We start from the raw sequence: 16,656 nt of genomic DNA, 5'->3' as shown, positions 1-16,656 counted from the left end.
AAACGTATGGTATCGATCACGAATTTGAGACCAGCCCCTACCGTGCCGAGAAGGGGCTTCTTTAGGATAGTTGGATAGTTTGACAGCGGGTTGGCTTCTCACGGTATCACCGAAAGTATCGCCGTTTATTTCAAGAGGAATATAACGAACCATAATCAGGCGTGTCGTAAATTTCACGCGTATAATACTGTACATTTAATACTATCATTTATAACGCTATTACTAAACTTGATCATGTACTACCCATACATTAGATAATTAATAATTATGCTTGATCGTATCGATTAAATATTACCACGTGAAATAGGTGTCTACACATCTTCCTATATATCTTCAAGTATCGTATGTTCGATTGGATTATTTGATACTTTTCATACTTTTTCCCACTTCTGCGTTCTCTTGCCTTTTACGTTTTATCGTTGCCTAACGTTTTATCGAAAGATTAATTTCGGCTGAAATATTAAAATTTTGAAATTAAACGAATGAAATAAATAGTATTTGCGGGGAGAGGGGAAACCTACGATTCACAGAAATATTCGGCAGTGTGCGTTACAGTGGGTAAATGTCCGGTAAATGGAAGCAAGCGACGTTTTACGACTTCGCTGCGCATCGTAAAATCCGTAGACAATTTTTCCACTTCGAGCCATCGTCTCGATATCGTTGGAAAATTGACGTTTTTATATATTTACGTGGCCGTAGCCTATCGGTAATCGATATCGTCGAACTGGTTGATATCGAACGTCGACCAATAAAATTCACTGTCCTGACCGCGTGGCTTATCCTTATTTCAAGAAGTCTCTTCACCATACCGACACGACGAATGCATATTTATTACCGATGTAAAACAACCATCCAAAGGGAATCCACTCGAGCTTCACACCGTTCCCCTTTTATCTCCCTAGATCGATTCGCATCGCATTCCACTAGACGCATCCTCGATTTACTTCCGTGTCCTACGCGACCTAACTCTAACTCTTACTCAAAAAGTTAGCCATCGTGCACGAAATCTATATCGAATGAAATTTTCTCAAAAGTAAATCATTTCCTTCGGTTTTGCAAATTTATTTCTCTAGCTCTTTTTTTCCTCCTATTTAAATAGCAAAATATTTTACAAATTTAAACTTTTACAAGTTTTATGTTTTACAGACTCCTTTCTCTAGCTCCTTTTTTCTCATTTAACCCCTTGCACTCTGTAAATTATTCCATACGATTGGCTTGATTTACCATTTTATAACGTAGAATTTTACTTTGAGGAGAAGAGGTTACAAATGTTCACGAATTTATTTGTACGATAGTTTATCGATGGCAATAGAAACAAATAACTTCGAGATAATATCGGAGGAGTACAAAGGGTCAAAGACTCGTTTAATGGCTTAAAGTAACGATTAAAACACTGGCAAGGATACGGACGGACGCAACAATTTTTCGAGTTTTCTCTTTCTCTTTTTGGCTCTTTTTCATTCTGACAAAGAGCGCATTGTTCTATTCGTTCGAATTTTAGTTACGTTCGACTGCATCGCCAATGTTGATTGTATGGATGATCGATAGAGTTAATATCGACGTCTATTGTTTCGCAAGGTAACCCAAAAAGAACGCGAGGAAAACGCATGCCCACACGTATCAAACTGATCGGACAGCGGTGGAAGTACGATAATTAATTTTCCGGCGATGTTGCCACCGTGGTATTGTATGTTCTATTTCGGTAATATATGAAATGGGATTGATATTAATGTTCTGTTCAGACTCCTGTCAAAATAATCGCTTCGATCGCGACACTAACTCGAATTTTAAATAAATTATGCCGTTATTTAATCGTTGGTTTATTAATTAAGGAAATTTGCCGATTAATCTTAAATTTCCCACTATATATTTTATGAATGTTGCAATTTAAATTCTTCGCAGTAAACTATATGTAAATTTCATTGACTGAAAAATGTCCATTAAACAGAGATTTGCAATTTGAGTAAGTAGATAAATACATTTATACATACGTAACTATAAAATGATATTGCTAGATTCATTCGCTGTTTAACACTGGAAAAAGTATTTTAATCGACGCTATGAAAATCGAACGTTTTTCAGTCGTAGAAAAGTCATCGATTATTAATAATTAGAACTTTGTAATTTTTCACGAAATACGTATAACGTATTAAGATCTAGTACCAGTTTTATAAAGAAACAAATATATTCGTGATTTAGTTGGCTATTAATTTATCGAGCTATCAATAGTCGTCTATATAAAATATCAAATATGGAAGGTTCCATACAAAGCACTATTACTGAAATCAATAACCACGTATGATCGTATTTTCCTCCGAATAAAAATCAACGTTAACGTCGTCAAAAGCAGCCGAATGGTTTTATTAACTGCAAAAGTAAAACTGCGGGACCCGATGGATCTGGTACAGATCTACAGTTAAATAATAAATACACCATCTATTTATTAACTCGTTAAATAAAAATCATAGATCTGCAACAAATTGACAAACATGACCGAAGAAACGCTTTTAAACATCACGAAAGGAAACATGTTCGCGAGAACCTGAAGAAAGAACAGAAATTCATCAAACCTTTCGCGTTTCACGCTATCGTCCCTTAATGCCCTCTCTGCAACATCTACCATATACAATATAATACAAAGATATGGTTTATTTTATCGCATTACATCCACGCTGTCCGATGCCTTGATTACCGAATGTCGTAAGGGGTTCAAACTCGGGGACGTGTGGGGTTGGTGGACGGGAACGTCAGACGAAGAGAAAGAAATAAAAAAAAAAAAAGAAGAAAGAAATAGGAGGAAGATACGCTTCAAGATGACGGGTGGTGGTGGAAGAAGTAGAGAGAAAGAGATAGAGAAACAACAGGGAGGAAGATACGTTGTAGTTCGGTGCAGTGGGTGAGAATAGTAGTGAGACGTATCCAGCGAGTGAACGAGTGGCGGTGCATACTTACGTCCAGTTAGAGGGTGCATCAGAGCAGGGTGCGAGGTGGCTGCTGCAGCGGCTGGTTGCTTGGGTTTGCTAACCTTTGTGTTACTTTTTGCAAATTCCAAACGTATGGTTTGTGGCATATCAGGATCGAATCTAACCCCCTGCTGCAAATAGATTCCCTAAATTAGTAAACCGGGAGCACACGTGGATGCTTGGAATTGGTGAGAGGAGAAGAAAGAGAGAAAAGGCAGAGAGTGTGAGTGGCGGCAAAATTACGCTCGAAGGAATTCTATCGATCTACGCTTTCGTCGCCAGCCAAGCTTCGAAGTAGATTTTCGTTGTATTTTGTCTGCAATTAGAAGGGTTCGAAGAGAAATAGCTTCGAGACGCGGAGAATTTTTGGTACTCGTGACCTCGCGCTTTTAGCTTTCGTTACTAAATAGCGGTAAAGCGTTTGTGATGTTGTCGAGGAGAGGAATTTTCGATTCTTGGTGAATTTGGAATTTTGAAACTTTTGCGATGGACAGTTTTACACGGCGATTTTAGTTACGTTTTAAACGCTTGTCGATAATCGTCGAACAGAGGGTTTCTTTAGTAATAAAACCGAACTTTCAATTGGTATTGGGATTGGTAGATGACCGCAACAATTTGAATTGATTACTAGAACAGGTTATATCGTAGGTTATATCGGAATAGGTTATCCAATTTAATTTCGCTCTCCTATTTTACTTTGTTCGTTTAATTTCAATTTGTTTGCTATTCTCCGTCTTATAGGCACAGATTATCGTATAAAGCATAAAATACAAGGTAATATTAAATTGGGTAACCCACACCGGATAATTCAAGTTCGGTTTTGTACGATTTATCGTACAAGATGTAAAATACAAAATAAAAATAAGACGCTTGAAACTCGAGCAATCATATACGTAATTACCTGTGTAACCCGATCAGCCATATTTAAATTATCGATCAAGAATTAAACAAAAAGTAAATGAAACTCTATTTACCACCTTAATTACTATTGTTCTAGTACTGTATCATCGGATTGACGACTGGCAACGAAAGTGTCGTATAAAACGATGCGTAGGGTAAGAGCGACGATAGGGGACGAACAAGGGTGACGGAGTTACAGGAAAATTAGCACAAGATGGTGTGTGTGTGTGTGTTTTCTGCGTGTATACATGTAAGTGTCTGTATATCCGTGTCTCTGTTAGTACAGTGGCTATCGATAGAAGTGGGTCGTTCGTTAGTCTGTTTCAGGCTGTTCTCAGCGTACGTGTCCATCCGACAAGAGGATGTTTCGAGTCTCTCTCGTACGTAACCGGTTACACAGGGTTATAAAGACATTGCAAATTGCGTGAGGTCAATTGCAGTGGTGTGATAAAAAAGAAGGATCGTACGTATACGTGTGTGAGTAATTCATAGATGTACGCTTAATCTTTCCACAGCGAACAAGTAGCACGAGGAAGAAAGGTTCAAGGAGCTATCGATTACAATATCGTCTTCACGTTTTACATATCGCTATATACGATGCAATTAATTAAAATTCATCATCCATTAAAAGATCAAGCTATATAAATATCGTTTGTATCTGTCGTGAGAAATACAAGAAATCTCGCGACGGTAAAGCGATAATTATTTTCCAAGCCGTTAATTCCGAATTCTTCGTAACTTTATTACACGATGAGAAGATTATCGTACCGTGCTACGATCCTTGAAATTTTATATTCCAATTCCTCTCTCATTTCGACGAATGGAAAATATTTGTTACGTTTTAAGAGGATGTTCGCCATAAAATCGAAAGGTGAACGTGCATACGAATAACAATTCTTTTTATTTCGTTCGAACCGAAGATGATTTTTAACGTTGGAAAAGCATAATTGGCTGGAACATGATCGCAAGAACGTAGCAGAGTCGAACATACTTGTTTACTACACACGTATATATGGTCTATTGTATCGTTGAAATCTAACAGAATGTATTTGTACAAGATCCAAATCCATAGATTAAACGTCATATACTTCTATACATATGTAAACGATTTTTGTATCAAACTTGAAAACTCGACAGGGGTGTAAGAGAGAGAGAGAGAGAGAGAAAGAGAAAGAGAAAGAGAGAGAGAAAGAGAGAGAGAGAGACAAGGGGGTGATTTCAAAGGCTAAAACGGGGGATGTGACACGCTTATTAAAAGGCAAAAAACAACACCATATATATGTATATTTCAGTATGGGTAGTATCACACGGTGCAACCAGCGTTATTACAGTATGATGTTGGTATACGTATACGGAGAAACAAGGTAATTTATACTACGGATTCGTCCCAGGTTAAAAAAAAAAAAGAGAAGATTACAGGAGGAAGCTAATTGTAGTATATAAAAACAGAAAGAAACTTTTACGTATAATATATATATAATTAAATATGTATATATATATATATATATATATTATATAATGGAAAAATAAATGGAAGAAGAAAGAGAGTGTGTGTGTAAGTACGTGTATGGTAATTGATAAAGGTAAATAGCTACGTAGCATTAACCCGTGCCAGCTGGAATCTAAGGCAAGGGTGTGTATTTTCATATATGTATATGATACTTTGAGAGAGACAAAAGATTGTAAAAAAAAAAAAAGAATATATAATATATATAAGGGAGGAAGAAGAAAATTGCGGGCCATTGTTTGTACGTATGTGTATGTATATTCATATATAATATGAGAGAAAGTATGGCCATATAATTGTAAGGGAGCCCGCGGGAGCTCTCGCGTTTTATCGAGCAGCTTTTTCTCTCTCGAATACCTACGAGAAACGGAGTATTACCTGAAGGTCCTGTTTCGCTGCCTCGGCGCCGGCCCTCGTGTGAAAAGTCACGAAACCCACCGGCTGAAATCAAACAAAACGTACGCGTCAATACGTTTTACTCGTTATATTCCTACTTAATATTCGGAAAAGAATTTCATCGTTATCCGTCGCGCATCGCTTTAATTTCGTATCTAGCTTGCGAATGTTTACGCATTCATAGGAAACGTAGAATTGCAAAACTGTACAGAGCGCGCGCGATATGCTAAAACACGCGAGAAGATAAAACTAAGATTTCAAGATATATAAAACGCGTCAAATAAGTACTTTTTATAATTTTCTCTTTCTACTGTGACAGGCGAAATAGATTTCTAGTTAGATTCCATCTTCTCGATTATATTCGTAAAAATATGAATTTGCATGAATGCTCGTAATGATAAATTACGGAAAAATATAGAAAATGGGACGATGTTATTATCGGACGAAAGCTATTTAAATTTTCTTAAGTAACACGCAGAATATCCTTTCTTATCAAAATGATCGTCGGTGATAGTGTTATTTTATATGCAGCTTTATTAAAACCTCGCCGAGTGAAAAAGGAAATAATTAAGGGAATAAAAAAGGGAATAAAAAAAGAAATCTTCGCATAGGCAGATTAAAAAATCTAGCGATACGACACCCTATATTGTTAAGTTACTAAATGTTAGTAGATAGTGAGATTTTCGTCTCTACCCTTGCATTTTTAATTTATTGGGCAGTTCAGATCTTGGAAAAAAGAAGGAAACATTCAGATTTTAATTAGGATCTGGAGTTTCATTCTGGTCCTGAAAGCGACTGACATATCGTGGAGGTAAGGCAAGGCTAGATTTTTGATAGAAACCCCTCGAGGTTTAGGGTCGTGGAGCAATTTCTCCAAAGAAGAGGGACGCGTGATACATCGCCATGTTCTGCAGGCGTGTTTGCAGTGTCCCTGCAGAATTTGTAAAAAGTGGAGAAGATTGCACCAAGCAATTTTTCATTCTTATACCCTGCTTAACCTTGGTTAACTGTGTTGCCTTGTGATCGAAAATTTCATTACTTACAAAATTAAAAACTAATAAAGATGAATCAGTTTCAATTAGGTCGCTTTCAGTTCTTCAAAATGGAATGCGATTTAATTTATCCTTACTTTTTAAAATTCTGTTTAATTTATTATTAAAATTATATATATATATATATAAATAATATTATTAAGAAAATTGCGTTTTTGAAAATATAAATGCGAAAATATATAAACTCAATGTTAATTTCGCTAGCTTTTCATTCGATATTCGCTGGATTTTCCTTTATTTTTCATTACTTCTATTAATCTGTTAGGTATGCTATCCACTAACTTGCTCAAAGTTTCGAATATATTTTTTTAAGTTCAACCATATTTAAAAAGCTGCATTAAACCTGGCTTTTACCGATCGTAAGCTTTCCCTGCTGAAATTCCTTAGTCCAGCTTCTCGATCGAATAATAATTCTATTCTTGAAATCTTGTGAAATCGTTTCTTTGTAGCGACGGTTGGTACGAATAGGAACATTGTTTCGTCGAAAGATTATCTTTGTTGCTTCTGGTTCGGTTACGAAAGGCGATAGTTTGCCACGTAACATCTCCTAATATTCTATAACGTTCGATTTACCCTTTACAAACGCAATTTCGCTTAACGTATTCAGGTATGATCAGTGGTTTCCTGGAAATATCGAAGAGATATCGCAGAAAATACGTTTGAATTTATAATTATTCACAGCAGTGTATACATCGATAAAATATCGTTGTGCTACCGAAAGGCAATGACTTGATTTGAGAGAAGGTTGCGGATAACGCGGTCCTTTGACTTCACACTGCGAATCTATCAGCTATTTTGCTTATACTGTATCGATTGTACATCGACAGAAGGATTAAAAGTACCTAATTCTTGATCTATCAAACCAAACAACCCCGTTAATCGATGTCAACAAACAATATATCGTTCGATGTCACGAAGAATAAAGAAGAAAAAAGAAAAGAGAATAAAAACAGAGAACAAACGTTCGAAGCGTTGGAAAAGACAGAGCGTCTTATTGCACGGGACGAATCAGCTCGCAGAGCTTAAAATAGATCGAATAGACTTTCTGGCTAGATGATGCTCGCAAGTTCACCCTCGGTTTCCTAAGAGGGGATTCGAGAAGCCTGTAATTCACCGAGAAACGAATCGTTCGTTCAACGGTCTTTCTACGGTGTAATTTTCCGAGGGAACTCGATGGAATTTGCACGCGTTTACCGCTGAGAACCGATACGGGTTTTCGGTTCGGTAAACGTTTGCGGAGAAACTATGCCGTGATTCTGTTTCATTGAGAAAAGAGCCACGAGCGACCCAGATTCGAATTTTCATCGATATACCATCGAATTCTTCTTCACTCAATTACCGAGCTAATTTTATTTTACCGTTTCGAAGAAAAGTAGAAAGTTCGTTTGTATTTTCCAACGTAAGCTTTCTCATACAGTTTTATAACGCATTTTTTCGCTTCTTTCTCGTAGTTTTCTATTTACTAATTTAACGAAGAACAATTTAATCGATCGAAGGAAGGAGACGTTGTGAATAAAAAACAGCTAATACGCAAAAAGGAAATTTCATCGATAAAAAAATATTATCTTTTTAAACAGCGCTGTATCATTTTTCTTTGTGGATAAATTCAGCGATATAGGATTAACGGTACAACTACCAAATCCGTCAAATCTAATGACAGGTTCGACGTTTTTCTGCTTTTGATATCGCTGAAAACATGCAGCTGCTTTTAGCAAGATTAAAATCGAATTTTATTCGGACAGAGATACGATTGTATACAGCGATTTAATTGCATTATACCATTTAATCGTTTATTTGCAGCCTATTTATTCTAGGTTGATCAATATCCTGACAGAATCTTGTTTATCAACTAAGAAGTAAAGATTTTATATAGAGAGAAATGTCAAAGGTACAAATATCGATATAAGCCGAATCCAGGCATAGCTCTGACATCGCGTAAAAGATACTGCAACTTATTCAAAAAACAAACTAATATCTACGCGAAATCTAAATTCTTCGACGTCAAAGAAAATTATAAAATCACGCCTAATATGAAGTTTGCGATCGAGGAAAACAAAAATAGACAAAACCTACCAATCGAATGCCTAAAACTTCGAAGCGGAAGGCAACGACACGACGTTCCAAGTAATCTCAAGACGATCCTAAGTAAGATTCGACAGTTTCTAAAAGCCACGAACCTTTTTAACTGATCTAGCCACAAGCAAGTACCTTTCTTTTTTTTTTACTTTGTACATGGAGAAATCCTCGTAGACACTCTGCCGCTGCGGCAGCAGGAGAGCAGTGTCGGACAAGCAAGTACCTGAAATCGCTACAATTGTAAATATCGTATCTACGTATTACTTATGACCAAACGATAAAATACCGGTCTAATGTGATACTGTATAAGCCTGTGAAATACAGTTGTACGAGAGTTGTAGTCGCTAATAACCCGCAGAGCTGGGCGAGACTCGACACAAGTAAAATTAAAAAAAAAAAAAAAATGTGGGGAAGATAAATAAATAAAGAGCATAGCAAGAAGACGTTTCCCGTCAAAATACTTTAGATTCTCCTCTTGATTTCCAATTACCGCAAAAACGCGGCTGTTTCTCGCATTATTGAAAAAGCTATTCATCGAATGGAAATAATCCGTTTAACGGTGGTGCCCGACGGATATTTCGGAAGCGTTGTTTCGTGCCAGCTTTATACCTATGATAATATTAGCCTGTGTATAACGATCCTCGACACGAGATATATCCCCGTTGTGTTTTCTACAAATTTTTATCGCCGTTGCAGGATCAAGATCCGATAAGCGAGAATTCGCGGCGCGGTACCGCGCACGCGACAAGGTGATATTCGTAAACGTGTTGCAAAATTATATCGGGGGCCGGATCAGATATCGCGGTAACGTTGCAAATAAATTTGTCGGGCTGAAAGCGATTATATAAATGGATAATAGAACGACAAAGGAATTTCATTCGACGTTAACGTTTAAAACGAGCGTTCACCGTTAAAGTTCTTTTCCATACGATGCCGCGTAAATGGAGCCAATAACTTTCATATTGACTCCTCCGCAATTTTCAAACGGAATCGATCGAATCGTTCCCGATAACGCGAATTTATTTCGTCTCTGAAGATGATCGAGAGTTTTATTAAATTTGCAACAATGCCGTCTCCGTCTGTTTTCACGAATTTCTTTATGCACGTTAGATGATATTTCTGGAGATGTATCGGAGAAGGATCGTGGTGGCATTTAGCACATCTTTGAAATATTCGTAGGTACATGTTCAAGTTTTTAATTTTCAGATATCCGTGGACGTATAAATCGTAGCGTTCACAGGTAACGCGTTAAATCGTTCGGAAAATTCTGTCGCGTTATTCAACCGAGCTTTGTGGCTTTATAACTTTTGTAGGTTACATCTCGATGATTACGATCTTCATCCCGATAATTGCGAATAAACTTTAACAACGGAACTTTCCGATCAACTCGACAACTTCTTGCTTCAGGATATTCGTCGATGGAAATATAGGCAGAATCGTTTCATTTTTGAAGAAGAATTTAAGTTACCCTGCAGTCATAGTACCTGTAAACTTGTCGTACTTCGTGATAACTGTGTCTAGGAAACGTACCGATAAACAAATTAAAAATTATATCGTTTACGAAATGAATATACGGGTAAAATGGCTAATTGTCGATTGGAAGTGGCCGAACAGCAATAAAATTGTTACAATGTCTTTCTATCGATCTCCCTCAAATTCACACGTGTCACGAACGACGTATCGACTCGATCTGCCGCCATAAAAAAGGAATTAGGAAACAATGAATACGAAAAACGATAAGATCAACAGGCTATGTACCTACGTGCAAAGAAACAGCCTTATCGTATCTACCATCGCTATCTACAATTGCCTTTCATTTTACGTTACGCAGAATTTTCCATTTTGATCTTTGTCTCCTTTTTTCTCCTCTAGGTAAAGAGTCCGATTCCGAAGGTAAATAAATCTTCCGGTATAATTCTAAATCTAGATAAATCTTCCAGTATAATTCTAATAAACAGAAGATCGAAATATGAATGAAATTATCAGGTCGGTATTATGCCTGACGATTTTTCATTAGAAGATAAACGAAGAGAGGAAGGTCGGAAAATTCGATCGACAATAATATTTTCGCAGATACTACTGAAAATAATTCATGGTAAACAGGATCGAAATGAAGGTAAACCATTCTACGATGCATTATTCGTCGTTCGACTCGAACAGGAAAAGCAAGAAAAATGAGAAGAATGAATTCGGTAGAACGAAAACATTTTGAATTAAGCGATATACAGAAAGGTTGGGCGAATGGAAATAGCATCTCGTTACTCGGATGAGATAAGTGAGTCCTATTTCTAAAATCGCCACTTGTGACGAAAACCAGATTTTATACGATAATAATCGCAAGTGATTTCTATATTTTTAAGCTCGCGAATGCTCCGATAATCTTTTAATTTTTTCCCGAAGAAATTGTTTTCAAACGAGGAAATCATATAAAAAGTAACGCTCGATCGTCACACTTTAAAAGCCATGACTTTTATAAATTTGCGTTAATAAAACTAATTAATAATCGAGAATAACCTTTAGAGACTAAAAATAGTAAGGGATTTACGTTATTACTTGTATATCTTCCCTAAAATAATTTAGATATTGCAAACGCAATTCGATACGCAAGATTAATATCCGTCTGAAAGATTTTATTATTTACGCGATTCAACGATTGGGAACACACAGATTTCTTTATTCGAATTGAATCTGGCCTGGTTATCTTAAATTAAAGAATTTTTCGCTCGTTATATTTTTTTCCTGCAAATATAATTCCTGGAAACCAATTCGAGCAAATATACATGCACGCTATGAGCGAATCACAAAAAGATGAGAGAATCGCTGTTGTCCGAAATAGCTCGTTATTCGTGAATTTGATTAAAAAATAGTTTATACCAAACCACTTGGAAATTGAAAACGTAAGAAATTAAAGTGCTTTCGTTTAACGAGCTTCGATGAATACGACATATTTCGTATAAAATATTTGTTTATCGGATCCATAAACGACGAGTTACTTCCGAACTAGCAGCTCTTATCGATTCGCTTTCGTATTTAATGAAATTAATTTCCAGAATTACCGATTCACCCGTATTATTCCAAAGGAATTACCTATATGTAATTAAGGTTTTACCAAGTTCGGCATTTCCTTTTAACAGGAAGGAGCAAGTCACTCTCGCCAGACTTGGAATTAGATGCGCTAAATTGACACGCTCTCATCTTACAGCTAAAAATCAGTCGAATAAGTGCAATAATTTTAATTGTATTCTCTTTGGAAATTATTCTTTTAATCGTAGTAACGTCTCCCAATACAGAATTACATTTGGTTTTCCAAACGAAACTCAGACATGTTTACGTTGTAAACAACATCGTGAGAATCTTCTTTATTCTCTCAAACGTATTAATTCGTATCACTATTTATGATATTGTAAACTAATCACCAAGTTCCGACACATACTGCATATTCTACTGTATTATATTATAATTGTACTGTATATGATATACGTCCAAACGGTACTAGATAGTATTATCATTAAGCTACTAGATACTATAACTCGAGTTTCTCACTTGCCTTATTTTACAATAAGATGTAAAGTACATTTACACTGTGATTTTTTTCTTATGTTATATTTTTGTCATGTATTTCGTTAACCGCGGTCGCTAGCGAACATAAAAATCGTTGACTCTACGTCAAATAAAATAAATAAGAACGATAAAAGTTTTCTCAAAGGAAAATGATACGTACGCGAATCTAGCTAATAGGATAAAATGTTCTATACATCTTTGGTCGCGACATCGAATCCACGTATCGATTCGTGGGAAGTACTTATTTACATGTTCAGTGAGTGAATCGTGTGTCTGACTTTCATTTCGTGCTACCGGTTACGTTCCCGGAACTGTTATCGAAACACGGAATTTCCGAACGTAATGTAACGTTTCGTCGAGCTTATTTTTATCAATAGGTTCATCGTGGTGGTCGCATGTAGGTTAACAGTTAGTGGTTGCGTGCTGCCTGACGAAGAACAATCAATTTTCACGTTCCCCGTTTCTACTTTTCCTCGTGCATCGTACGTAAATGTGCCATTTTGACGCATACTTTCCTCGTTTTATAGTAATTTTAATTCGCTTAGCACAAATAAAAGAAATCTTTGTAAAAGATAAATATATTTTAGAAACGGTTTTGATTCCTACTTATTAACACTCTGATAACTTTTAGTAATCTTTGATTGTAAAATTACTTAACATTTTTTGCAGCATTTGTTACTGCCGCTGCCATTAACTCGATCGTTTAATATAAATCAAACTAGTTAATTACCTTTTTTCATGGTTCCTTTATAAAACATTATACACCGTTTAAAGCTGTTTTTACTTGTGTATAAAAAAGTACTAAGATTTGAAAATGCTTAGTTTAAAAGATATTTCAATGTTAATTTCATCAAATCGAGTAATACGAAGGACAAGGAAAGAAGAACCTGGTCTTCAATCAGAAGCATAAAGATCCATAGTAAACTCTACATCTGGTCTTTTTAGTTTTCTCAAGCACCGAAGAAGCCATCGACAGCGTGTAGACAAAAGACTGCGACGAAGACAGACCATAAACAGTAGACAGGCGACGTTGGCTTCGGGGTTTTCAGTTATTGGGTAACACAGCTAGCGTGCGGATCTGGACCAGCTCAAATTGTATTCTTACTTATAATTACACTTCTATTTAAATATATTTTCTACCTTACAATTTATCCACGAGTTTCTCTGTTTATACATCAAATAACCTCAACAAAATTCAACGTTTCTACCAACAGATACCGTGTGATAATATGAGCAGAGCGAAAGAAAGGATTGTAACGGCTCGCCTAAGGACTGCGCAAATCGCAATAATCCACGAATATCTAATTACAAAAAGAAAAAAAAAAGCAAAAATGTATCTAGACATACAGAAACACGAATACAAAGACACGGAATAGAACTCGACACATGACGCAGTTTTAACGTCACGGGATCGCATACCTTTACTCGCTAAATTTCGTCAAAGAAACGAATACGTACACTAAAATCCAATCGGTATAAATCTAACTTTACCGCTGATAACCTCGTAGTCGATTTGACGCGAAACACTCGCAACTGAAAAGAAACTAGTCGTTTCTCGACCCAAGTATTTACCTTTGGAATCTCGAAGACACCGTTCATCTGGATAAAATCGTCGACCATCGCAACACGAAGAAACGAAAGAAAAACGAAGCAAGTTTTATCCGAAACGTTTTATCGAGTAACGTATGGTTTAGCGGATATCTGCGTGAATCGATTAAGACGGGACACCCTGTATATCGCTCGCATTATATACGCGAACCGACAGATAAGAAAAATGGCGACAAAGGTGTTTCATGCATATAACGCACGCTCGACGATGGAAAATAGTATACACACGTGCGCGATTATGCATGTAACGACGGCGGTAAAGCAACTGCTCAGCCCGATTCCGCATAATCGAAGGGTTGGAAAATTACAATGCAGCCGGTTGGTGCAACATTTTCGAGCTTGGCTCGTAAAAGAACGCGAATACGTTTCGAATCGCGGCCCAACTTTTCCCCGATACGGTCTCCCCCGACAGAAGAAATTTCCCTTCTTTTCCGCGAAGTGCAAAGTCGCGCGAAGTAGTTGCAAATGGCACGAATTATTTTTTACCCGTTACTTATTCCCGAACGAATAAATTGCGTTCGCGTCGCGTCGTTGCCAGGCAAATTGCTGTAATTCGCGAACGAGCTTCGTTTTTCTTTCGTTCAAAGTTTACCGTGTCTTTGTTTTCCACCGGTTCTACGAGATCGCTACAGGCAGATTCTCGAAAAGGACGAGAGTTAGGAGGTAAAATTGTATTCGCCGGATGGGTGTAAAGGGAAAGACGTAACTTTTGAAATGGATTCATCGTTTCGATTTAACTTTCATTTTATTCTATACTCGCTGTTTTCGCCAGGGAACGTCCGAAGGAATTGCGAGAATCTTCCTGGGGATTTCTTACCTTTTCGAAGAAGCGCCTCAAACTGATTTCTTTAGAAAGAAGAAGAGAACGAAAGAATATTGAAATTACGTTTACATTGGATATTATTCGATTAAACTTTTCATTTGATAAGAAGACAGCGAATTTGTTATTTTTTCTACAATTGAGTTGGACAAGCGTTGGCAATAGTGGAAACTATAAATCTTAGATTTTTTGAAAACCAACGAAGATTCCATTCGATGAAATATCGTCGAACGATGATAGCAAATATTTTACGATCATTTTCGTAAATTCCTTACGGACGAAATCAGATGAATTTCATAAAAGCTAAAAGGCTTACGATCCTCGCGGATCGGATTGATATTTAAAAAGTTGTCGTTTCACGAAGTCGAGAATTCGATAAAAGTTGCAAATATTTGACGCAAAATTTTAATAAACTTCTCGCTAGTTCAAGTTTTGCGGCGAGCGAAGATCGAAGATCCAGGCCGTTAAAAATCATCGAATTCCACGTTTGACAAAACGTTGGTTTAGCAGAGAGTTTCCTCGCGAGGAAATTCTTCGCAAGGGGATACCATAAAAGTAAAGTTCAGGAACTTGACGCCAGTGGCAAGTGAAATGCGAAGTACGGAATTCATGCGGATCTATAAAAAGGAAAGATTGGAAAGTGGCGTTCGTCGTTCAAGCGAATCTACTAATATCACTCCGAGGGAAGACGCGAAAAGAAAGCGTAAAATCAATGAGAATTTCACCTGAATGCAACAACCGCGATTCCAAACGTCGTTACATCTTTGTATCGTTGCTGCAAAATCAACCGGATTCGAGGTAAAAGGATTTTGAAAATACCTTTGCCACGGCCTCTTTGATCCGACGCGCGAATGCAAACGAATATCGAAGTCGGAACCTCGAATGGGAAAATTTGTTAAAAAACGATGGCGTCGATTTTTAACCGTAAAATTCTACGAGGAAGGATAAACTGTCGAATTTGCCGCTCGACGAACGGGGCAATTAGCGCGAGCAAATGGCAGAGGAAACTCGTATCGATCTGCGCGCTCGTACCTAACGGTGCCAGCGATATCCGTAAAGGGACAATCCCAGAAAACGAGAACTTTTTACGGCATCGTTCGATGATATTATAACAGATGAAAACGTACGAGATAACCCGAAAAACTAAATTTTAGTTCCAGCGAAATATCTTTGAAAGAAAAATATTAAATGAGGAGAAAAGTAAAAAGGGGCAGGAATATTGGCAGAATAAAGCTTTCTATAATTATTGATATTCGAAGCAAAATATTTTATCAAACAACGTTGAAAGAAAGAGCGATATTTCTTACTTCTATTTTGAAATAGAAATACGGAACGTACGTATAAAGCGTTAAAAATGGTTATACCTTGAATGGAAATGTGGAGAACGTGTAATGCCTGTTAAAGCGAACGCAACGATTTGGTTGTCAGTAGTTCGAAGTAATTATATTTGTCTAAATTTCCCGCGTTATATGAAAGAATTAAGAGAACGAAAAGAAAGTTGTCGTTTTCGTTTGAGTTTATGTCGAAACAAATGGTTGGTGATTTGAAAATTTTTACTACAGAGGAAACTAATCTTCTACGACTTTTTATGGCTTTAAAAGGAACGCTATTTAGAGCAACGTTTATTAAGACTTTTACGTGGTTGAACAAAAGGTTATAGAACGTCTTGTACAGTAGAGGATCGTCGATACATGTTAATTGGAAACCAATATCTATACGATAAGAGAAGCTTCGTAATCACCAATACGCGCTTTCCACACATAACGAACACAC

The 16,656-nt window shown here is 36.9% G+C and overlaps 1 protein-coding gene across 3 annotated transcripts in view; it reads right to left on the bottom strand.

Moving 5' to 3' along the window:
- LOC117159472 (protein couch potato) overlaps positions 1–16,656 on the bottom strand; it is a 183,701-nt gene that overhangs the window by 39,321 nt on the left and 127,724 nt on the right. For 2 of the 3 annotated variants that reach the window (XM_033339334.2, XM_033339339.2), the window contains exons 4-5: positions 5,749–5,811; positions 2,953–3,094 (exon numbers count right to left, since the gene is read on the bottom strand). In XM_033339334.2, the coding sequence (XP_033195225.1) occupies positions 2,953–3,094; positions 5,749–5,811 (205 nt within the window). The remainder of the gene's footprint in view (positions 1–2,952; positions 3,095–5,748; positions 5,812–16,656) is intronic. The other variant, XM_033339336.2, reaches the window with a different exon arrangement.

This window comes from Bombus vancouverensis, chromosome 1, assembly GCF_051014615.1.
Source record: "Bombus vancouverensis nearcticus chromosome 1, iyBomVanc1_principal, whole genome shotgun sequence".
In the NCBI taxonomy this organism is placed as follows: Eukaryota; Metazoa; Arthropoda; class Insecta; order Hymenoptera; family Apidae; genus Bombus; species Bombus vancouverensis.
Note: the sequence above shows the minus strand (reverse complement) of the source record. Positions and strands in the feature narration are given on the sequence as shown.